Raw genomic sequence first — 26,089 nt, forward strand, 5'->3', positions numbered from 1 at the left:
CTAAGTTGGGAGTTGGAGTGACTGGAGATGTTATCTGGGTCACCTACTAACTGAGCTCAATGAGCCAAGCTTTCAGCTAAAACCTTTTCCATCACTAAACAAATGAATGTTAAATCTGACAATAACAGATGTACTTAAATTGTAAATTGATTGTAATAAAACATTTATTTTATTAACCCAATATATAGATTTAAATAATAGCTTTATTTTTCTAGTAATGCAAAGTTTCAATGTTGCCAACACTCGTGAGTCATGAAAATTTCCCTGGCATCTTCAATGTGGCCAATTAGTGCTTGGCTAGCAAGGGAGTTGGTCAACAACAGGTGGCAGATGTCAACTTGTGCCATCAAGGGCTTTAATTGTGCTACGATTACAAATAGAGAATGCAGAGGATGGATCAGGCAGAGTTAAAGAAAAGATTGCATTCAGTTCTTTTTAGAAGATAGGCTCAGCAATGCAGAGGAATACAATTGGCCTAGGAAAGGACTACAAATGCATAATGAGCAGGAGTAAAGCTCACATGCCACTTATGGTGGACACACACACTTCCTCTGGCAGTCAAACAAACGCAGCAGCCATATCTGATGAGAGATGGTCTCTGCATAAAGACAGACGGTATAGCTTGCCCACCCAAAGGGAGCCTGCTGTGTGTATCCAATCAATGCTGCAGCAAAACCAGCAGACCACCTCCACGTTTGCTGTAGTCACTAGCGTATCACAATGCTTGAGCACACAGATTGTCACATAATTGCACATAGGTTGTTAGTGGGTGATTTTTATTTCGTATAAGCCACTGTGCTTGCTTTGTACACCTCAATATTTGTTGGAATCCATGGGAAGTGCCTTTTTTTCCTCCTCTCATTCATGTTTGGAACTGCAGCTAGCACCTCTGACCGTGATCCTTTGGTACAAAGCCATTCCACAGCTCAATGTACCCTGTGACCTCTGAGTCATTGTAAAGCGGTCAGCTACCTTGTCTTGTATCACATGATCAACATATTAAAGGATGTGCAGAGCTAATGCTTTTCACCATGCAAACTACTCTCCTTGCCAACCTCATAAAGTCATTAAAGCACTTCTAGATTTGGACCAATGTTCATATGACCATTCCTGCAAATGCTTACTTCATTGATCACCTCCAGCCACACTGCCCTCATCAACCTTTCTGTCTTCTCCTGTCCAAGTAATTAGGTGAAGAAATAAATATTGCCCTTTATTGCAGGAGGGATAGAGAATAAGAGTACAGAAGTACAGCAATTCTAAAACTATACTGTGGTATAACAGCATACTGTGTACTGTTTTTGTCTTCCCAATTGGATGTAGTTCAGAGAAAGATTCCCATGCCGATTCCTGGGACGAATGATTTGTCTTACAAGGAAAGCTCATCATAGAACTCCTGACAGGGATGAATTTCATTAAAAGCCACATCTCTACTTGGAGACATGCATTTATGACAAGGACTTTGAGTATACTTTTGCAAACGAGCGAGTCAAATGTGTCCTTTGTCGTGGGTTAATGATCAAGGCCATCATTCTTACATTTGCATGGCCACTGGATATTGGGTCCAGATGTATTTCTCCCTCATCCTCTTCCTTGAAGGTAGCAGTATGCCTACTCCTGTGGTTCACTGCCAGTTCAACTTCTCTCTGCCACAGAACATTGTACACACAATCACAATATGGGAGACCCTTGAAGACCACATTAAAGGGATCTTCAGAATAACCTAAGTGCTGGACCATTAGCTTATGAGCCCAACTATCTGCTGAATGTTCACTCTTCTTGTCTGCAGATGAATGTAGTCCTCAGCCTTGGTTTTGGGATTTAGCACTAATGTGAGCTGACATATATTTAGTAGGCAAGCTGTTGTCCAGAAAGGGGATTCCTTCGCACAAACAAATCAAAGAATAGCAGCTGAAAAATAAAGGTGCTGAAGATATTCAGCAAGTCTGGCAGCATCCGTGGAGAACCAAAGTTAATACTTCGAGTCTGGACTGACTTTTTTGGAACATTTTCCAGCATTTGCAGCACTTTGCTTTTATTAAGTAATGTAAGTTTCTGGGAACCTTGTGTACATCTGGAGGATCCTTCTGCAGCAGTCACCGATATTTTAAACAGTGATGGAGTGAAAGACTTAGCTGATCACAGACATACCTAGCTGCTGTGAAAGAGAGTTGATGACTAAACACATGCAGCCTGTTAGTCTCTGAAGACCAAACCTGAGGGAATCCTGTCATGGAGTTAATCCAATTATCTTCCTAGTCTCTCTTGCTCAGAGAAAAACCCTATGCATTTCCCTGCACTCTCAAACAAAGCACTTGTTGGCTGCTTATTGCAACAATAGGACATCTGTGAGATGTCAACCAGCAACCCAAGTCAACCCTTAGAAAGGTTCTGTAGTCCACGAATTAAACACTACAGTCACTTCACTGACAAGGCAATGACCATCCATCACACTTCAGTGGCCTTAATTCTTCTACAGCATACTGTGCATATCAACAACCACTCCCAACTTTACAAGCGTGATCTTCTGAGATACTGGTGTCCCATTATGTCTATGTAGCTTAGCCTCTGTACTCTCTGAGCTGGGTATGGATTCCTTTGAACATTCAGCTGCCTTACTGTCACTATGTAGACATCATGTGTCACTGGTGCTTCTCTGCCAGTTGCTGGGCCTCGTGTAGTTGATGCAGTCTCTCACTCTCACCCACCCACTACCAGACTGGAGCAGCCAAACTTAGAAGTGCTGAGCGTCCATCATTTGTTGCAATCGTCATGGTGCAATGGTTCTCTTCATACATACATGGCCTGTATATGCAGCAAGGGACCAAGGAGATAATCATTCAATTTCAGTCCTCCACACAGATCTTCCACTCAGCAATCCCAGTTGAAGGTTCCAAGCCTTCAGATATTTCACCTGAGACCTCCTGCTTGCAAATGATGCAGTACTCTATAACTGACCGTTACAGGCAACTGCTGCTCAACTCATGGTTTCTTTGAGTAGTCAAACTGTGGACCCTCTACGGAACCTGAGTGTCCTGGGGAAAATACTAAAACTGTATAAAAGTGAGGTCTATGGACTGCTGAACAGGCTCTCATAAATACATGTCACTGGCCTGCTTGATCCTAATTCATCCACCTGACTGTCTTGAGAAATCTGTCCAGCAGCAGGAAGCTGATGGGGAATCAGTTCTTCCACTATTTTACTGGCACCCCCGACTTCAAGCATGTCACCATGGGACATGTAAAATTCTACCCAATGGGATCTGACTTTATAACGGTAGCATTTATGAAGGAGTTCAAAATACATCAAAAATTGAAATACTATATTTTACCTGTATAAAATGCACCATACTATTTTCCCAGACACAAGGCACTACACATTCCAATACAGACAGAAAAATGTTGAGTAGCAAAAAAATCCATATGTAGAATGTGAGTAGAGAAGCATTAATCTAAAGGCACAGTATTTCACATATTTCATTCCAGTTCACAGGTAGTATGCCTTCACCCACACAAGTTAAACAACGCAAAAATACACTTGCAGCATTAAATTAGATCCACCATCTTGCATGTGCACAGTGAACAGGTTTCATGTTATCAAGCACTCAAACTACAAAAGTAATTGAATTCCATAAATTAATACTTGGCACACTAAGTTTCTGCATTGCAAGTGTTTTCAACAGGAAAATATTTGAGCCTCTAACACACTCCTAAGGTTTCCATATTCTCTTATGAAAATACTACAGTGAATACCATAAACAATAATGTACTAATGTGCATGTGGGGAACAACAATGAACAGACAATTACATCCAGAACAAGCAAATAGCCAGAATACAAAATATTCTTGAAGTGGAGGAGATATATAAAAGGTGGATTCCTGGATCATCACTGAAGATATTTATGGAGCTCAATTTATTATTAAATGAGGTAATGGACATAGAAAAAATGTGAAGCAGTTAGATTGCTCACCGAAGTAACAATCAACAGGAAAGTCATTTCCTTAGTCAAGCTGCCAGATGATTTGGTTATCATCTAACTAAATCATCAACCAGAAGTTGCTCACTTCTGTGATTCAATGCAAGTTTGGGGCAACAGTTTGGCATCAAAACCACAGTGCTGTGTAACTGGTTTGCTATATCTTACAGAATTTAACCGTATTGGAATAAGGCAAGGAAAATTGCACAATCATAAGTTCATATTCAAATTAATATACTGTTGGTTTGAAGAGAAATCTTGTTACATCCCAGTCTGGATAAAATGGCAGGACAGTAAAGCATTACAGTGTCATTAGATAAAATTAGCTGTACATTGGGTAATTCAGGAGATTGGTCAAATTATTTTTGCAGCCAGTTTTGGTAATTTACTCAAGTGAATTTAAATTCAAGAAATAACTTCCCGCCCAAAAGTTGGTTTTAACGCAAGAGAGCATGTCATAAAATTCTGTGCTCCATATATCGCTTGAAATAAGTAAAAAGGAGTCAAAATGTTATGTAAGTTAAGCATAAAATACAGTAGGAACACTTAAGATTTGAGATTTTGAAATCCAAGAAATAAAAATCTGTAGATCACACATTTGCAAAAAGTAAACATACCTCTTTGGATAAAGTGGCACAAAAACATCTTCATCCACTGCTTTCCTGATTCTCAAGATGATGGTCTTTAGTAAAGTCTGAGAAAATTTGAAGTGGTTTATTCTTTTCAAATTAAAACAATCAGTGTGCTGGCATTGTACACAATTAACACTTACAAAATTAAAGTATGAACACAGTAAAATAATGTTCAAGGATTAATATATATTAAGCATGTATTAAAATTACCAGTCAGCAATAACTGTCTCACCCTGAACTAAAGGTCATGTCTTCTCCATTTGAAAGAATTTAAATATAATTAGATTAGATTAGATTACTTACAGTGTGGAAACAGGCCCTTCGGCCCGCTGAAGCGCAACCCATCCAGACCCATTCCCCTACATTTACCCCTTCACCTAACACTACAGACAATTTAGCATAGCCAATTCACCTAACCTGCACATTTTTGAACTGTGGGAGGAAACCGGAGCACCCGGAGGAAACCCACACAGACACGGGGAGAATGTGCAAACTCCATACAGTCGCCTGAGGCGGGAACTGAACCCAGGTCTCTGGTGCTGTGAGGCAGCAGTGCTAACCACCGTGCCGCCCTAGGCTAATGCTTCAGTTCAGTACTGAAGGAGTGCAGCACCTTCAGTTACGTCATTGTACAGGTGAACCACAAATCTGATATTTAGCTTCTTGAGCTAAAAAATTATACAGTACTATTCAAAGGGAGATTTTCCTAGTGTCCCATCAATCCTTCCCTCCTGACAGTACACAAGAATTGGTGTGAGCGCATTTTCATATACCATTGCTCACTGCTGTCAAACAATTAAGCCATTGCAAAATCCATCACCTATAATTTCAAAACGGTTAGTATTGTTAATGTCCTCTACATCTATTAAGAGAACATAAAACAGTACAGCATTGTCCAGGCCCTTCAGCCCACAATGTTGTGCCGATCTTTTATTCTACTCTAATATCAGACTAATCTACATATCCTTCATTGTGCTATCTTCCATGTGCTTATCCAAGAGTCGCTTAAATGTCCCGAATGTTATCTGACTCTACCACCAATGCTGGCAGTGCATTCTATGCACCCACCACCCTGTAAAGAATTTACCTCTGACATCTCCCCTAAACCTTCCTCCAATTACCTTAAAATTATGCCCCCTCGTAATAGCCATTTCCGCTCTGGGAACAAGTCTCTGGCTATTCACTGTATCTATGCCTCTCAACTTGTACATCTCTACCAAGTCCCCTCTCATCTTTCTTCGCTCCAATTAGAAAATTCCTAGGTCCCTCAACCTTTCTTCATAAGGCATGCCCTCCAGTCCAGGCAGCATCCCAGTAAGTCTCCACTGCACCCTCTCTAAAGCCTTCACATCTTTACTATAATGAGGCGACCTGAACTGAACACAATATTTCAAGTGTGATCTAACCAGGACTTTATACAACTGCAGCATAACTATGTGGCTCTTAAACTTAATCTGCTGCTAATGAAATTAAAAATCACACATCATCAGATTATAGTCCAAGAGGTTTATTTGGAAGTACTAGCTTTTGGAGCACGGCTCCTTCATCAGGTAGCTGTGCAGCAGGATCATAAGACATAGAATTTATAGTAAAGGATCACTGTATCATGCATGCAAATGATATGATATATTAGACAATCTAGATTGCTGTTAAGATTTTCATCTTTTAGAATGGATTGCAGGTTTCAATTCATTAACTTCCTTCAAGTCACATTTTCAAGATAACTTAAGGTTTTATAAAAAAAAGTGACATCTCAGCTCAGGCAATGCATTGAAGGTGTGAGGTTAGAGTCTGTCTGTATCCCAATCTTGAGTCAGACTGGTTCTATTTCCAAAGTAGGAATTTATAAAATGTTACATGGATGTCATGTTTTTTTTTATAAAACCTTAAGTTATCTCGAGAATGTGACTGGAAAGAAGTGCTGGGATTTACATATTATTGAACTGAAACCTGCAACCCATTCTAAAAGATGAAGACTTAACAGCAATCGCTATTTGCTCAATATATCGTATCAGTTGCATGTGTGTCTTATGATCCTGCTCCACAGCTACCTGATTAAGGAGCAGCGCTCCGAAAGCTAGTACTTCCATAGGTGTTCAAAGTTTGTGAGAAGATTTGTAGCTCGGGTACTGGTTGTTGTGGTTCTGTTTGTCGGCGAACAGAACCACAACAGCTAGTACTTCCAAATAAACCTGTTGGACTGTAACCTGCTGTTGTGCGATTTTATCTTTAGCCACCCCAGTCCAATACCAGCACCTTCATATCATAGCCTGCTAATGAAAGCCAACACACCATACGCCTTTTTGACAACCCTATCAACATGGGTGGCAACTTTGAAGGATCTATAGGCATAGACCCCAAGGTCCCTCTGTTCCTCCACACTGCCAAGAATCCTGCCTTTCCATTCAGCATTCAAATTCGACCTTCCAAAGTGAATGACTTCACACTTGTCCAGGTTCTACCCCATCTGCCACTTACCAGCCCAGTTCTGCGTCCTGTCAATGTCTCATTGAAAACTGCAACAGCCCTCCACACTACCTACCACTCCACTAAACTTCGTGTCATCAGCAAACTTAATATCCCACCCTTCCACTTCCTCATTCAAGTCATTTATAAAAATCACGAAGAAGAGGTCCCAGAACTGATCCCTGTGGAACATCACTAGTCACAGAGCTCCAGACTGAATACTTTCCATCTACCACCATCTTCTGTCTTCTATGGGCCAGTCAATTCTGTATCCAGACAAACAGATTTTCATGCCACCTTACATTCTGAATGAGCCTACCACGGGGAACCTTACCAAACGCCTTGCTCAAGTCCATGTGCACCTCATCCACTGCTCTAACTTTAACGTGTTTTGCCACATCCTCAAAGAATTCAATAAGGTTTGTGACACATGACCTGCCCCTCACAAAGGTGTGCTATCTCTCATCAAACTATGTTTTTCCAAGTAATCATAAATCCGGTATCTCAGAATCCTCTACAATACTTTACCCATGACAAACGTGAGACTCACTGATCTGTAATTCCCAGGGTTATCCGCATTCCCTTTCCTGGACAAAGGAATAACATTTACCACCCTCCAATCATCTGACACTACTCCAGTGGACAGTGAGGATGCAAAGATCATCGCCAAACGTGTAGCAATCTCTTCCCTCGCTTCCTTGAGTAATCTAGGGAATATCCTAGCTGGTCCAGGGGATTTATCTATCGTTATGAGTTTCAAAATTTTCTGCCCACCTTTATTCTTAACATCAACCTGTTCGAGCATATCAGTCTGTTTCATGCTGCACTCAGAAACATCAAAATCCCTCTCAGTCAGAGAATACTGAAACACTGAGTGGCACGTTGGCACAGTGGTTAGCACTGCTACCTCACAGCGCCAGAGATCCGGGTTCAATTCCCGCCTCGGACAACTGTCTGTGTGGAGTTTGCACATTCTCCCCCTGTCTGCTTGGGTTTCCTCCTACAGTCCAAAGATGTGCAGGTCAGGTGAATTGGCCATGCTAAATTGCCCGTAGTGTCAGGTGAAGGGGCAAATGTAGGGGAATGGGTCTGGGTTGGTTGCTCTTCGGAGGGTCGGTGTAGACTTGTTGGGCCGAAGGGCCTGTTTCCACACTGCAAGCAATCTAATCCAAAAAAGTGCTCATTAGGGACCTCCACCACTTTCTCTGACTCTGGGCGCAAGTTCCCTCCACTACCCCTGATCAGCCCTATCCTACTCTAGCCATCTTGCTCCTCACATAAGCGTACAATGAATTAGAGTATGCCTTAATCCTAGCTGCTAAAGCTTTATCATGCCCCCTTCTAGCTCTCATCCATTCTTCAGTTCCTTCCTGCCTACCTCGTAATCCTCTGGAGCCCTGTCCGATCCTTGGCTCCTCAAGTAAGCTTTCTTTTTCCTCTTGACTAGTAGTTCACATCCCTTGTCACCCAAGGTTCTTTCAATCTACCATCCCTTCTTTGCCTCAGTGGGACAAACCTGTCCAGCACCATCAACAAGTGCTTCGAAAACAACCTCCATTTTTCTGTCGTGCGTTTCCCTGAGACCATCTATTCCTAATTTATGCTCCCCAGTTCCTGCTTAATAGCATTGTAATGCCCCTCACCCAATTAAATACTTTCCCATACCGTCAGCTCCTTTACTTCTCCATGAGTATAGTAAGCTGTGATCAGGGAGTTGTGATCATGATCACTGAAATGGTCTCCCACCTAAAGATCTGACACCTGACATGGTGCATTGCCAAGTACTAAATCCAATATGGCCTCCCCTCTAGTTGGCCTATCTACATGTTGAGTGAGGAATCCTTCCTTGACACACATGACAAAAACTGCTCCAACCAAACTATTTGAAGTAAGGAGGTTTCAATCAATATTAAGGAAGTTAAAGTCACCCATGACAACAACCCTGTTACTTCTGTACCTTTCCAAAATCTAAAAGTTGCTATTGACAGAAGCCTAGTAAACTTGGGGAATGAGACACTGTATTCAAGAGCCTATGACATGCATCACCTATCTGGATAACCAATTTGATTCTTTGAGATCACTTCTCAAGCACCTTAATAATAATTTGCTTTTATTTCTGCTCACATCAAAATTTAAATACAACCTTAGATTTATGCAGATGGCCCATTTCGCCATCTTTCTGTACAGGGAGAAAAACAATTTTATCCCTTTTTTTATTCAGTTCTCTTTTGAAAGTTACTCTTAAAACTGTTTCTGTCAGCCTTTCAGGACTTATATACCAGTTCTGATCACCTAGTTTTATGAAGGATACTACCAAGCTGGACAGGGTTCAGCATTTTGTCAGGTATGGAAGATTTGAGTTATAAAGGAAGGTAGGATAGTCTGGGACTTTTTTCACTGGAATACAGAAGGTTGAGAGGTGACCTGATAGAGGGTTTATAAAACAATGAGAGGTGTAGATAGAGTTGATGGCAGTTGGCTTTTGGCTAAGGTGGGAATTTCAAGACAAGTGAATACATTTTTAAGGTGAGAGGAGAGAAATTTAGAAAACAACAGGAGGCAAATCTTTTATGCAGAGGGTGGTACGGGTGTGGAATGAACTTCCTGAGGAAGTGGTGGATGTGGGTACAACTACAACATTTAAAAGACATTTGGATGGATACATAAATAGGAAAGATTTGGAAGGATATGGCCAGGAGCAGGCAAGTGGAACTAGTTTAATTTGAGATTATATTCAGCATGGACTGGATGGACCAAAGAGTCTGCTTCCATGCTGTATGGCTCTCTAACAACTCTCCGTGCAAAACATTTTATGTCACCTTTGGTTCTTTTGTCAACCACCTAAAGCATACATCCCTGATGATCCATCCTTCTGTCTAAGGAAACGGACTCTCTTCATTTACACTAAACATTTCTCCAAAATCGCCCCATAACCTTCTCTGCCATAACTGGAGCAGAAAAGGATGAACAGAAAAGGTAACAAAAACATACCTGCGTGTATTTATTTTCTCCATTTACAACTGAAGGATATCCTTCAACTAACTTCAGTATTAATTTGACCAGTCTGGATGTCTGAGACGATGACAGAGGATCCCAAACATTTTCTGCTAGACCTAGGGCGAGGATTAAAAATAATTTTCTTCCTGCTTGAGATTTTTTGTTACTGAGTTATTTAGTTTTCGTGAAAAATTTTTGAAAAGTATACAATTGTTTTGATTATGGATAAAGATTGAAACAACGTGCAATATTATAATATGCAGATGTAACAGTACTCAGGTCAGAAAGGTCAGGATCACTTCATTTTTAAGTATCAGAATGAATGAGTTATAGAGGAACAAGTTTATTTTCTATTACACCAACCAGTTATTCTAACAGTAACTGAGTACTTCTGCAATGACTGTATGACAATTTGTAATAATGCCAAACTCTGCACGAGGCTAGACCTCATGCAATCATTACCTCTTTAAAAGCAATCAGTTAAAAAATTAGGACCAACTTTTCTCTACTTTACCTCACCATTTCTTGATTTTAAAAAAAAAGACATTTGTATCACTGTCAACCACAAGAGTTTACATTTCTTGTCTTGTTAAGCAACACGTTCCAATAAAACACAATGTGAACTTACATTTGTCAAGATATCTGCATTTTGATCATAGCAGCTACTTTAATAACTAACTAGATATAGATAGATAACAATACTGAAATGGGGAAATGTTGGGCAATTTAGAGGATGCGTTATTTGGATAAGACATTCTATTGCAACTTTTATTATTGAAGCTTTAATTACCTGTCAGTTTTGGTAAAACCACTTTTTCTACAATTGCAGGCAACAGGTACGTGTCAACATCATCCATCTGAGGATCCTGCCCTTCTTCACATCCGTAAAACAGCAATGATTCGAACCAGAGCATACTTTCAAAGTCACGACAATTTGGCTATTGGAAAAACAGTGATTATGCAATGTGTATTTTTCTACCAAATAGAACACAAATAAAGCTTTGAAATAGTCATTAATTGCTATTTCATTTTCTGAAAAATGTTCACTATAAGCTTTGCAGTTTAAAGTAAACAAATGTTACCTAGTTCCTCCCTGCAGTAAAAGCAGCAGTTCAAGAAGACAGCTTACCATACCACTACCTTTTCAAAGACAGTTAGGGCTGGGAAACAAATGCTGGCCTAAGCAAGGGATTCCCTCATTACAAATAAGTAATTTAAAAAAAGCTGAAAACATTACATGAATTTTTCAGGATGGTTATAAGATTTGGCTTTTTTTAAAAAATAAAATTTGATTGGCAAACTAGACTTCGGTTTCTAAAAAGAAATTCAGGCCCATCAAATCAGGTCGAAATGTCATGCACTACATCATTGAAAGGACGCATTCAGATTAGTCTATGGATGGGTAGAGCTACATTCGTCTGATACACAGCAAAATATATTAATCAGAAAACATGGTACACTACTCTCGAGGCTGGTAAAGGGTATGAAATGCAGAAAACACGGAGTTGAACTCTAAGCACATGGACAAAACTCGCTCTATTTTGGATCTTCATTCCCTTCTCAAACCATGTTTACCAAAACAATCAATCAATCGGTTTGGCTTTGCTGAGATAGACGGGAGTCACCATTTCAGAACAGGTGACACATGATCTGAAGTCACACAAATTTTAAAAATTGTCAGCTTGCTGCTGCTGTAGATTCAACCCCATAACAAATACTAGAAGTGACTGCCTTTCATTTTATTGTCCCCTTCAAACAACAGTACTTTTATTTACATAAACAAACACGTAGACCAATTTTCAGATGAATAAAATTATCTATATAAGTTATGCTCCTTTCACCCCATTCCTTCTCAGCTGCACACTATTTTTTAAATCTGTACAAGCTTTTCTACTCGTGTTAATCTTGAACAATTCTTGAACAAAAGATCAAGAACACACCACTTGATTCACCTGGTGGGAGATTGGGAAAGATTACATTCCTAAAGCAATAACAATGCTCCATGCTCCACTATAGAATGCTTTGATAAATTCTGAACACCTCTGAGCCACAATTTTTTTTAACCCAAGCAATTTCCAGGTCTCACCTCAAAAGGATTCCATTTGATGAGTTGCAACCGAATAAGTGGATTAAGTAGTTTTGGAAGGCAGAGACCAATATATGCATCTTTATAATGAACATAGTACATTTTTCGCCAGACTTCAAATCGGGTCTTAATGCAGTCAAGTGTACAGAAATCATCTAAGACGTCTTCAAATACTTTTCTTGATTCATTAACAATTCGATCTACAAAAGATGTTAGTGTTTTAAAATATTCATCGCAAATCGGTTGTTGCATTACATATACACACTTACACAGAAGCAACCCTTGGACAAAGTCTCACCAAAAATATGAAAACAAAAACACTAAGTTAATGCAAATAAATTCAATCCCTGCAATGGATTACAGTTCCTAATGAGCATTTTCCTAGATAATGTCCTTCATCAACAAAACTTTAACATTTACAGTTTTCTAAGTATTGCTTTCATTGATTTTGCAATGGGAGTATAATTTCAGTAAATTTTGCAATAGGCATACCGTTTTCCATATTAAAGCTATTGATATCTGTGGAAGTTTCTTCATCATCACTTGATAGACCTTCATGGTGTTCTGCCATTTTTCCTGCTTGCTCTCTGGCCAGTCTTCGGCGTGCTCTAATTAAATAAGAATCCACAACTAATGCCTGACATTTTCATTAGGACCATTTGCTTATCAACATTCATTTTTCTTCTAAGACTATAGAATAATAGAATGTCTCAAAAATATATGCACTTTACTCATTTAATTTCCTCAATTTTCAATTTTTCTTTGTACTCTCAATGACAATGTTAGTTTGAGTCTTAGCCATTAGCTGCTCGCTTTTACACACCTTTGGTATTTTTTGCTCACAAACACCAAATATGATTGGGAATGCTCCAACTTAATTGAAGTTCCAACTGAAATGGTGTATGAGCATGGTGTAGACATGGTACAAAATACCTGGCACGATGTAGAAATAAATGTAGCGGCCTCAGTACCACTTGAGGACAGCAATGACTTCCATTTATACAGTATTTTTAACAAAGTAAAAACGTTCCAAAGCATTTCATAGGAACAACACTTAACAAAATTTGACACTAAGCCATATAAAGTGGCTTTCAGGCAGCTGACAAAAGCCTTGTTCTGCAAGTTTTAAGGAGTGTCTTAAAGGAAGAAAAAGGGATAGAGAAACAGTGGAAGTAGTAAGGGAATTCCAGAGCTCATATCCCAGAACACTGAGGAAATAAGCTTATGTTGTGTACTAAAAGTTGGGTATGCTCAAGAGGCCAGAATTGGAACAGTATAGGTACCTCAGGGAACTGCAGGGGTGAAGAAAATTACCCAGATGGTAAAGAGCAGAGCCATTGAGAGATTTGAAAACCAACAATTAAAAATTTTAAGCTGAAAGTGTCAACCAAGAACCAATACAGGTTAGGTGAGCAGAAGGATGATGACTGAACAGGACTTGATGGGAGTTAGGAATTTGGCAGCAGAGTTTTGGATCTCCTCAACTATATAGAGGGTAAAAAATGCGAGAAGTCACTTTAGAGTTCGTTGAAAACGGTCAAATCTAGAGGTAACAAAACCATGGATGAGAGTATCAGCAGATGAACAGAGACATCAGCATAGTCAGGTGATAGAAAGAGTTGATCTTAATGGTGGCACAAAAGTATTGCCAGCAGGTTTCGTGGTCAAGTATGACACCACTGTTCAACCTCAAATATTTGCCAGGGTGAGGTGAGTGCTAGGGAATGGAGCTTGTACGAGGGACGGAAGATTGTACCTTTATGAGGATATGAGAAATACGATGAGTACGGTATTTGGTCTTGAGTCGGTTGCATCATTCAATAAAATCATGGTTGATCAGACCATGGCCTTAATTTCATTTTTTGACTTGCATCCCATAACCCTGAACTCCTTTGTCAAACATCTGCCTTACTCCACCTTGAATGTAATCAATGATTCTGCCTCCATTCCTCTACAGAAAAGAGAATTCCAAATACTAACGAAAGAAATTCCTCCCAATCTCCATCCTAATTGGGAAATCCCTTATTTTAAAGCTGTGCCCTTCAGTTTCAGATCCTTCCTGGATGGAAACATCCTCAGCATTTACCCTCAGAACCTTATGTCTCAATAAGACTGCCTCTTATTCTTCTAAAATCTGTTGAGTATAGACCCAACCCACAACACTTTCTCTTGAAAGACTTCCTTCATTTTAGGAATCAGTCTAGTGCCCTTTCCTGAACTATTTCTAATGCATTAAAATCCCTTCTTAACCAAGGTGACCAAAACTACATGTTACTCCACCAATGCACCAATTCCCTGCACAGTTGTAGCAGACTGTCCCATTTTTATACTTCATTTCCCTTGCAATTAGGGCAGCATTTCATTTGTCTTCTTATTTATAACTAGTACCTGATGATTTTTTGAAAATCATGACACTTAAGTCCCTTTGTACCACAGAATTTTGCAGATTCTCATTTAAATAATATTCTGCTTTTCTGTTCTTCCTACTAAAGTGACCAACTTTACATTTTCGCACATCATATCCATCTGTCAACGTCTTACCCACTCACTTTAACCTATGCCCCTTTGGAGAGTATTTTATTCACTCAACTTGCTTTCTTACTCATCCTCACATCAACAGCAAAACATAGCTGCAATCTGGGTCTTCATTTAAGTTATTAACATGCATTATAAATAGCTGAAGCTCCAACAGTCATGCAAACTGGTCTTACAAATGCTCAGTTGTCAGAATTTTATGCACCCCCCCCCCCTACTGGTATCAGACAAGCCTGTTTTCAAAAACGTAGAATGGTGAACTTTAAATGTGCAATCATACCTACGAGCCTCTCTCTCTGCAATCCTTCGCTGTTTAGCATTTTCTTGATAGAGAGCTCGGTCGCGACCAAATGCATCCAGACTTGGTGTCACAACGGTTTTGTCTGCAAACATAAAGTAAACAAAATTACAAACAGATTTCTTACAACAGTTTCAAGTAACATTAAACTCAATTTTCAGTGACCATAAAATTTAAGCCAATTGAAACCCACACCATTAGGTGTTTGTAAATGGAGTCAGGTTGAGTAAGAACTCATACAATTACCATTGAAGCTTAATTGGTTAGAGGTAAGCAAGGAGAAAGAAACAGTAAAGCTTCATATTTTTAAAATGTGCACTTGTGGTTAAATTAAAACAATTCACGGAAACACAATCTCACAGACAATGGTGCAACATTACCACTTAATGTCTGTATCTTTTGAATTCAAATTAGAAATAACCAAGGATCTCTATTTAGACAACTTTTTTTGAGAGATTAGCTTTAGAACACTTGGAAAACTTGGAACATCGAACAATCTATTCCCCTCAGCTGAACTGTCAATTCACAGATTTTAACATTTCATACCGAAATGTAAACAAAAATGTACTAAATAAGCAAACAGGATTTGATAAATCGTGGGTTTTGTGCCGAAAGAAATCAGCTGTTCATGCAAGCCTTCTCTAATTCCTTTATATTCAAATCATAACCTGATAAAACTGGGAGTAATCGATGGATGAAATGAACCCTCAATGCAAAAAAACCTAAGCAACATAAATTTTAATTTAACCAATTCCTCCCTAGATGAATAAACTGCTTTTAGAATTATGCTTGCGATCCAAAAGCAGAGCCAAAGTTACTTATCATGTCATAGTACAAGAAGCAGCTGATCAACATTTCCCATATGATTTGAATGTATTACATCCTCAAAATAAGGCATTTTGCTGCATCAACCCTAACTATACAAAAACATATCAAACTATCCCTTTGTAGGTTTAAACTATTCCTGTCTGCTGGATTAATAAGCATTTTTTAATTTATCTAACGTATTACAACGAACAAGGCTGTTCAATGAAAAATAAAAACCTTCAAGATGGACTGACTTGAATGGCTTGAATATTCCGATGATTCATCTTTAATATCATCTTGCCGTCTCTGGACAAACCGGGCAGCCCGCTGTTTCAGCAGCTGGTGCATGGCAGATTCAAGGTCATTAACCAAGGGTACCTGAAAAATATAACATATTACGTAATACCTAGGCCCTATAAATTAGGCCCTGGTCTGTGCTAGTTACACCAAGGGAACAAATTTAAACTCAAGCTAGTCTTTACAAATCTTCAATTAAAGCGGCCAAAGTGATGAGAATCCGCTGTTATCATGAAAAAAAATTGAGAGATTTCCACATTTTGCCAAATGCGTCTGGAAACTTAATGGCAGAATGAAATACTTTTACAGTGTAATTGGAAACCACAGCAAATGGGCAAAAATGGTTATTCAATTTTTTTTCACCAACATGTTTTACACACGGAAAAAAAGCCAGTGGATAAATGTAGAAAATGAATGCAAGTCAAAGCAAAAACCATACAAAATAAAGCCAACCGTCACGTCTCAGACCTACACACAATACCAACAGCCCGGATTCTACAGCTTAAACCAAGATAATTTTCTGCATTATTGTAAAGCATAAAATTATTAAATAAAAGCATTTAAGCAGAGTTCCTGCTGCTTTGCAACGTAAAAACTGAAAATTGAGGGCTGTAACAGAAATTTCCTTAATGGCAAGTAATTTTACAAGTGTTCCAAGTAAGGCTGTTTCAACAGAACTTTAATGTGTTAGGTTACCAATGATCTTTTCAAAAATTAGAGAGTCTGTGAGTCAACATATCTGATGAGGATTCGAAACAGACTACAGAATAATTTAGTCTAAGTGTGTTACGCAAATCTCCGATATTAAGAACAACTTTTAAAAAAAAAATCAAGGTCTGTTCCTGGTTATTTGAAAATAGACTTGCAAATTCCACAACCACAATACTGGTGATAAAGGAAACAAATAAGCTTTCATAATTCAGTATTCTATGGATGCAGTGTTGATTAATCCTTTTTCAAAGCAATAAATGTTTCCAGTGCAGGTCCTTTGAGCAGTACAAACATAGAAAAAATGTTAATAGATAATTATTTCATGATAACTCAGTTTTCTCAGAAGAATTCTGCACTTGTCACAATTTTGAATCACTAATTATGTTTTTTTCCTTACGAATATTGTCAATATGGGGAAATTTGCAAAATCTTTGTCCTAAACCATGGCTTGGCAAATGGTTACTGCAGCACTATTCCGACCAATAAAGCTCTTACCTAAAATATAAATCCATTTTCTCCACTGTTCAAATGCTGACAAGCTTCCTCGGCATTTCCGGTATTTCAGATTTTTTGCACCATTTACACTTCTTTATAAACTTACATGGTTTTAACTAAGTAAAAATCTCACAAGGCATAAAGATTAGCAACTAAAAATTTGAAAGCTGCCATGAATTTATCCCACTTACTTATCACAATGAAATATACTCCATTCTAACACATCAATGTCCTACAACTGTTAAAGGTTTTTTAAACCCTATAGCTCCTATTCACACTGTCATTGAAAACAAATATCTTCCCTTGCAACTTGATTTCCTAAAGATATTGAATGCACAACCAGCTGCTATGGGTCAAAATGAACAAATTAATACAGATTACTGGCAACACAGAGCCTGCTTGTGGTGAAGCTTTCCAATTGTTCAATTCATGGTATGATACCCCATGTTACAATTACTGCCTGTACTTTGTGACAAAATGTGTAATTTTACTCATCCAAGCTTTTGAAATTCCTACATTACATTTATTTGATATCATTCAAAAATACAATCTTTGAAAATATATGAATTGCACACACATTCTAATGTTGGGGCCTAAATATTTCATATTTCCAAATACAACATAGAGGAAAGATGCTAATGCACTTCAAATGAAGCATCATAGTGTGAAACTTCATTACAACACTGCAGACTAGACCAAATTCATAATCAATTATGCAACATGTATGGAGTGTTGCAAGCAATTCATCCTATAGGTTATGATTTTAAAGATAACAAAGGACATTAAACACACAGATCTGACTGCTCCAGTTGTGGACAGCACTTTGAAGTATTCCTCCCCGTGCCTCAGCAAAGACATAAACTAAATGCAAATAAATCTTGAGATTACAAAAAAAGAAATACTGCACTGCTCAAGAAATTCTGGAGAAAAACTAATTCTCCCTACAGGACAACTTTTAAAACTACACCAATTCAATACTGCATGTTTACTAACTTAACAGTTTAGTTTTAGATGAAGAAAAATATTGACAATAAACTATACAGTAGCATGACAGGGGTTCACAGAATGTGACAGTATAACAAGTAATAACTTCAAAGGGAGGAAGATTTAATTAATGTTGCACTGTATTTTACAATAAAAATGCAAAAATATTTAAATTCCATTTTTTTTTAGCAAAGTATCTTTGTCAAAGTAAAGGTGCAAGTAAACTAACCAGAAGTGCCTTTGAAGTCAAGGAGGTATTGGGGATGAGGTCCTGAGGGCTCCCCAAAATTAAATATACATAAGTTAAACTACGGCTTCACCCTTTCCTTAATCAAACTAAATTTTGGCCATTTTTTCTCTCATGAAAATACATGTTTCCAGACTACATTACCATGGGTAGCATAGATTCTTTCTGATCAGTGGGTGCTTGTTGCAATTATCCTTTAAAGCTGTTTAAACATGAACATAGGAACAATATAATTTTTGTGTCACACAAGACTGCATGGTGCAGGAACAGGAACAAAGTGGTGATGACCAAACGATAAACTTTACTGACTTTAGAAAAAATGGACTTGCAAAAGTCCCTAAAATCAACTTTAATTTCTTCTTTCTCAGCCACCTGCAAACTTCTTGATAGGTCAATAGTAAATTATATTTGTCAATGCTGTTTAATAAATAGGGAAGAACGTTATCTATCAAATTATGTTTTTCAATACATTTCTAGTTTTAGAATCTCCCGATAGTATTATTTATCTTTAATTTTTGTTGTTGCCATTACTTGTAACCTGACCAAATCATGAAAATAAACTTACCTAACATCCTCAGGCAATGAATTGCTTTGAAACATACTCATTTATGTCAGGGTGACCTATATCTTTCAACCCAAGCTATACTTTATGGTATACACCCCCCAAACACTTTCTAAGAAGTGCTACCTTCAGTAAATGCTTAATCAGTTGATGTAACAACTATTCTTTTATATAAGGGTTAATTAGGAGAAAGTGAGGACTGCAGATGCTGGGGATCAGAGCTTAAAAATGTGTTGCTGGAAAAGCGCAGCAGGTCAGGCAGCATCAAAGGAGAAGGAGAATTGACGTTTCGGGCATATGCTTATTACTCTAGCAATACATAACAGTGGCCACAATGGAGAGAAGTCCAACCTTTTACAGCAAAAACCAAGTCATGAGGACGTTATAGTTCTTCTTGTTTTAAGTAAGTTAAGGGTAGCTGTTTGGAAACCCATTAATTTTGTTGCATCCTTGCCAAAATAATTGCCATTCATGTCACTAGTCCATTTACATTTACCATGTTTTGTTTCTTCCTGTTATAGATGAAGATTAGGGTGAGCCATCTTCTAAAATATATGAATCTAGTTTAGTTATCACAGTTTGATTATTAGGTTCTACTCTGCATTGTGGACACTTAAACTTTCAATTATTACCTTTCATTTTCTACCAAAGATAGTGCTGCATTTTTATTAACTCATAATTCATGATTTATAGCACATTCTTATTCAGTGGTAAAATATATCAGACCACAGAATGAGTACGTGCAATCAACTGAATGTGTTATTTTCTTAATATCCCATGTTCTCAGAATATGCATCGGTACTTCTTAGTTTCAAGAAAAAAAATCTTAGGCAAGATAGCAAGACTATATTGCAGAGCTTCAAACTGTCGTTAAGATTTTACAAACGTAGGACAACAGTTTGTGATTATAATCATCCATTGAGAGGGAGGCTCTAACATTTAAGTAACTCAACTTTTTCCCAAGATAAACTATGCACCTAAAGAGACACTCAAGGTAGAGGTATATAATATGAAGATAGCTGCTGAGTGTCAGTCAAACTCAGTTGGTGTAGAAAATGGTACTATAGGCTTTCATGTTTGGAGAAACCTTTGTGCCCCAGTGATCAACTTCTCCTCACCTCAAGTTGGGCTAACATACTATGACCAATGTATTTGCTTCAGTGGGTGCTTGGAGCTTAGAATTTCTGCTCAACACGTTGATGGAATGCAATACACCAGGCAAACAAACATGATGCCTGTTTGAAAGCGTATTAGAAAATACAAGCAAGAGCTAAACGTTCAGCTCGGTGTAAAGGCAACTAAGAGAAAAGTTGTCATAAACTGTTCACCTTCACAACCTACTGCCTCTCTCTTCAGCAACTGCAGCAGACTGGCATGCCAGAGTGCAGCTCCTGAGTCACACAAGGCAACACGAAATGCAGTGTTAGCCACCACAGTGCAAATCAATGTGTAACAAGATGGAAGACTGCCACACTAAAGCATCAACCTAGATGTGGCTCAAATCTCTACATAGAATGTAAAAAAGGATGTAGAATTCATCTAGGGAAGTACTTAACCATACTAAAGTTTCTTTAATGTGCTTTGGGCTTAAGTCTGAATAGTGTACCTTGAATACTACGCCCTTTTATTTTTCATATAATGATATGAAAAAGCAAACTAAGTAATCAGCAATTTGAGACAGGAGGACACTCTCTAATTGCTGGTTTCTACCTTAACACAATTAGGCAGTTTTGCTTCACAATATTTATACATAAATTAAAAGGAACTATAATGTATTTTTATTTTCTTAATCATTCAAGAAAATTGGGAGAGTCTTTTTTCACAGAAGGATGACCTGAGATTTAAGATTAGTGTGGAGATTGACAGTGAGTTAAGTTGAACACTTGAAGTTGAAGATAAGTTGAACGCTTGTCTGAATTGAGTATAACTTCTTGGGGAAACAAAAAAAAGAGAAACAACCTAGGATAAATAAGAGGAGTTATTCCTGGAGACAAAGAGCAGAAATATGATAAGAAACAGGGCTAAGAGAAGGGTTGGTTCAAACAAGAAGCTTCAATGGGCTAAATGGTTGCCATGAATTCCAAATAGTGAAGACTTAAATGGACTGTACTTAAATTCAAACTCATTTTATATTGAAACTAGTTACCAGATTTCAGATTTAGAATCTGTTATGCCACCTAAGATGGAATAAGCCACTTATTTCAAGGAACACTGTCAACAGAAATTCTTGACTAATCATCCAAAACGTTCCAGTCAAAATTCAAACCAAGGAAGTTACAAAAAGGAAGGTAAAGTTCTAACGAAGGTTCATCTGCCACTTTGCATTCAAGTTTCTGAAGCTGAGCAGAGTCAGGTACAAAAGAAAGTATTCTGGGTGGGCAAGAAGAGGAGTGGTACATTACATTTTGGCTGCTTTATTGCTCTTCCATTTGCATGACATTTCACAGTTCATTTCCTTCAACAAATGTATTGAGAGTTCTCACCACTACTTACTACAGAAAGTATTCTGTGTTAGTTTATCTGACAGGTGGCAACTTTTCAGTGCTAGAAGGTACTCAGAAAGCTCATGAGCTGGAACATTTAAGTGATGAAAATTCAAAAATTAATTTAATACAAAAATAAACCACAGCCATGCAAAATTCACATAAGTTTTCTTTTCAGGCAAATTGTCAAAGTATTCACGAATAAACAGGATCCTGAAAATGAGAAAAGTCATGAGATAAATGTCATACCCTTCGGTCCAACTAGTCCACACCGACCATGTTCCCAAACTAAACTAGTCCTACTTATAACCCAAGATATCCTCAAACTCACAGTAAAACTTAACAGCAGAGTTAATTTCTGTTTAACTCATCCAGATTCCCTTCAATGTGTAATGGGAGGGCTGTAAACTCATCTCAAAAGCACAGGATGTTCAGAATCAAACAATTTTGTGACATCCACTGCCATGATTAGATACTGGTCATTAAGATGGCCTGCATAAAAAAAATTGATGCTAGAAAGTTCCTAGCTAGAAAGAAAATGTTAGCCTATTAAGTATTTATCACGCTTCCCTCTTTAAAATATTTTCCTAAGAAACTGACTGAAGATCTCTACAGAAGATCACGGGTTCCCTAGTGTGAAAACAGGTAATTTGGTCCAGCAAGCCCACAGTAACCCTCCAAAGAGCATCCCACCCAGACCCAACCCCTATCCTATTGCTCTATATTTTCCCTGACTAATGCCTCCAGCCTACATATTCCTGAACACTATGGGCAATTTAGCATGGTCAATTCACCTAACCTGCACACCTTTCGACAGTGGGAGGAAACAGACTGTGGAGTTTGGAATCAAAACCGGGTCTCTGGTGCTGTGAGGCAGCAGTGCTAACCACTGATGCAAAGTGCTACCCCTATAAAGCTGAAGACATAATTGTGTACACTTACTTTGTTACTTAAGAATGAGGTTGTTGTCCAACATAACAAACTTATTTTCCAATTTGTCCAAGTGCTCTTTTATTTGGCAAGGTTGTCTATTTTCAATTTTTATTTTCAACTCTCTTCCGTCTACACTAAACTCACTGGGAACCATGCATGGAACCTATTGGCAAAACTTTTTGTTTTTGGACGTGATTGCTTCCCACGTAGCACATTCACTACAGTAAGAATAGCAAGTGGACTGCAGCCACAAGTCCAAGTTCATCATACCAGACTGTAGTCATTTTCTTTTGGACAATGTGTCTCTTTGATATTTTGAACAATTCATTAACTTGAAACAATCAGTTCAAGTATACTGAAATGCCCTTCAACCACTGTTCCCTTGAGAAATACAGAATAATATTAAAAAGTCTAAATAAACATTAACCCTATAATCAAAGTCATTACCAGGACAGCTAGTTAGGCTTTAGTAAATGCAAAACATTTAGGTTGCTTTTCTAGAATTAGCTATGAACTGATGAGAGTTGTGCAGTTCCAAAAAACATGGTGATGTAGTAAATGGAGATTACACTTTTTTATATATATAGGGAATTACTCTTACTATTCCATTAATTTCTCCTCTTGCTTTAGTCAAGTACAGCCATCAGGTACCCACCTATTTTTTCTATCATGTTTATACTTTAAGGTGTAGCATTCACAATATTAGAAAGGAATCTGGTAGGGGGTAGCTGGAATGTAAAGTATCCAGTTCAAGAGGGTGCATGCATGGACTAACATCAATCTATTTCATCGGTGTAGTGGCATTTGTGGTGAGGACCCTTAATACATGAAATTAAATTTTTGGTTTACTTACAAGCAGGAAGTCCATAAACAATTACTTCAACTTACCTTTTCATTGAAACACTCAAGCAAGTCTCGGACATACCCTCGCATTTCTTGAAAAAATCTATACCGTCCACTATCATCTGTGATGCCTTCGAGTCTTTCTATTGTTTTAGATGAGTTTTCCAGATCTTCATTAAGTTTGTCAAGCCGTTGCTGATTTGTTTTGTGCACTTCTTTCATTGAATCCAACCTAACAACAACAGCAATCCATGAAAATTATTTTGACCATTGACCTAAAAGACTAAATAGGAATATTACAGTTACCACAGTCAAAATTGAAGCATCAAATATATTCTTTAACCAAATTATACTAAGGACATTATGTGTTATAACAATGTGAATAATCCAATAGCCCCACTAAGAAACCATTCTGGCATCGGTACATTGTTGGAACTTGTCTCATTAGGGACAAATATATGCCTCACTCCACGGGGCAAAGATCTTTATGCTGTACAATTAATAAATTGAATTCTCAAGTTACAGTATTACCATGCTACTGGCTTGAGACCAATACCTGAAAAGGTCAATTCGTAGCCAGCAAACCAGAGCAATAATGCAAGATATCTCTGGCACAGCATGTATGTGTATAGGAGAGTTCTGTTGGTAAATTTTGAATGTTTGAGTATGAAAGTCCAATACTTTCTACTCTGAAATAAATGATAAATAAATTTCTAGTTTAATTTATAAAGATTTCACAAAATCCAATGCATCAGAGACATTAAAATCTAATCCAATACTGTTGTGGAGTCAAGTCCAAGTAGAATGAGAGGCAGAGACTACTTTGCAGCAAGGAAAAATTGAAGTATAATTGACCCTGCACTCAATCAGACTTATCCTCTTGATTTTTGTTTTGAACAAAAACTAATTATAAATTTAATCTTTTTACAAGCACAATGTCTCTCTTTTGGTTTTCTATACTGTACTACACTTTTTGATTCAGTGGTAGAAATGGACTCAAACGATTCCAAGATCAACTGACTGCATGGGGGAAAAAGGGGTGGTAGTTTAGAGAAAATTGCAATAAAAACTAAAATGATCACTGAATGGAACACAGCCTGATAGATTGATGAGAAGAACGACTACTACAGTATTTATTTGTTTAACTAGCATCAATGAAGAAAGAAATTACATAATAATTGATCAGATTGGCCCTAAGATTGTCTCAGAAACTAGATGATTCTTTAGTCTTTCTCAAGAATATACTTTGCTTTCCTCATTTAACATGAAATTGAGAGCTTGGAAATAAAGTTATGGTTGTACAACTTCAAATGGGTCAAAATAGCAAGCCAAAACTACATCTAACAACGATTTTTGTACCTATACTGTCTTAGATTCCAGCTTCTCAAGGTATTCCTCATCACTGTCAATACAAATATCCTCCATCCTCACACTCAATATATTGTGAGATTTGCCGCTCCAAAAATCCAAGGTATTTATGTAGAAATTACTTCTATGTTAAAATTCTTAGATTTTTCCTTTCTTAGATTTCATGGATAGATGCGAATGGACTTTACAATTCAAGTGAACTGAATAAAGTAACAGGTATTTTTGTCATAAACGTCTTCTCACTGTACTAAATGTTGCAATAGATTCAACAGTTGATCAATAAACTTTCACTTTACAGTAGAAACATATAATATATTTTCTTAAATCTTGCCTTATGTCACACTTGCACAAGACTCTCTAAGATCCAATTCTTTAAAAGTTATTGGGAACAGTTTCAGAAGTGCAAATATGATATTGCATTCTTAAAACACAAAAGACTGCAGTCACACAGTCATAACCGATGTCGTGTTCCAAGACAACATCGAATACTGGCTGATGTCTTCTTATGTAGAATATGTGCTGCTTAGTGAATGTCCCACGACACAATTCTGTCACTTCTTCAGCAGGCTATTTTGTGCCTGAAGGATAGAAAGCTACAGCACAGGTCTCAGAAGCCTGTTTGAGAGAGCTGGTCTGCCCTACCTGTCTTTAAGGCGTTTCTTTACCAAATCAATAGTAACAGGAGGCATCTCATTAATGGAAGGTTTGAAAGCAATAGCATTATCTGTCTTGATTGGTTTAGATTCTGTTGTTCCATAGGTGCTAAATGTATAAGGAAGGTTGTAGGAAGAATCATATGGCATAGCCTGGTAGCTGTTCTGGTAGTAAACATTAGTTGAATCGGTTGGATGGCTGCTTTGCACCTGCACAGAAAAGAAACATTATGACTACATACACCAAATTTTACTTCTGCTTTTCCTGAAGAAACAATAAAAATCTTAACTTTGCAATATAACTTCGATATCTTTCTCTCTTGCACACACACACAATACAATATATACAAGTCCAAATATCAATATTTTCATGCCAAACAGCAAAAGAAAATTAGTTGTAACTTCATATATATGCATTTTTAAAAAGAAATTAAATAATTCCCTTTCCAAGTTCTGTACTCTATATTCATTTTGGATAACATGCTATTTCATAAGAAATGTTTTAAAAACTTTATATTTTGGGAAAAAGCAAAATTTCAGGTTAAAAAAAAACACTGCTTAGTAATTGTTTTCTTAGTAGCAAATACGCATGCTACTTGAATTGACCAGTGTCAAAATAAGACAATGAACGAACATTTAAATGCAGGGCTATTAGAATAGTCAACACTGAAAATAATTTCATGTTCATGTTCAAAACATTTGATTCTATAAAGAC

At 37.7% G+C, this 26,089-nt stretch overlaps 1 protein-coding gene across 2 annotated transcripts in view; it reads right to left on the minus strand.

The window, feature by feature from the left end:
* paxbp1 (PAX3 and PAX7 binding protein 1) overlaps positions 1-26,089 on the minus strand; it is a 51,617-nt gene that overhangs the window by 14,340 nt on the left and 11,188 nt on the right. For both annotated transcript variants that reach the window (XM_072585513.1, XM_072585512.1), the window contains exons 6-14: positions 25,364-25,584; positions 23,399-23,585; positions 16,053-16,176; positions 14,974-15,076; positions 12,651-12,766; positions 12,159-12,358; positions 10,863-11,010; positions 10,067-10,188; positions 4,595-4,671 (exon numbers count right to left, since the gene is read on the minus strand). In XM_072585513.1, coding sequence (XP_072441614.1) covers positions 4,595-4,671; positions 10,067-10,188; positions 10,863-11,010; positions 12,159-12,358; positions 12,651-12,766; positions 14,974-15,076; positions 16,053-16,176; positions 23,399-23,585; positions 25,364-25,584 — 1,298 coding nt within the window. The remainder of the gene's footprint in view (positions 1-4,594; positions 4,672-10,066; positions 10,189-10,862; positions 11,011-12,158; positions 12,359-12,650; positions 12,767-14,973; positions 15,077-16,052; positions 16,177-23,398; positions 23,586-25,363; positions 25,585-26,089) is intronic.

Source organism: Chiloscyllium punctatum, chromosome 15 (genome assembly GCF_047496795.1).
Source record: "Chiloscyllium punctatum isolate Juve2018m chromosome 15, sChiPun1.3, whole genome shotgun sequence".
In the NCBI taxonomy this organism is placed as follows: domain Eukaryota; kingdom Metazoa; phylum Chordata; class Chondrichthyes; order Orectolobiformes; family Hemiscylliidae; genus Chiloscyllium; species Chiloscyllium punctatum.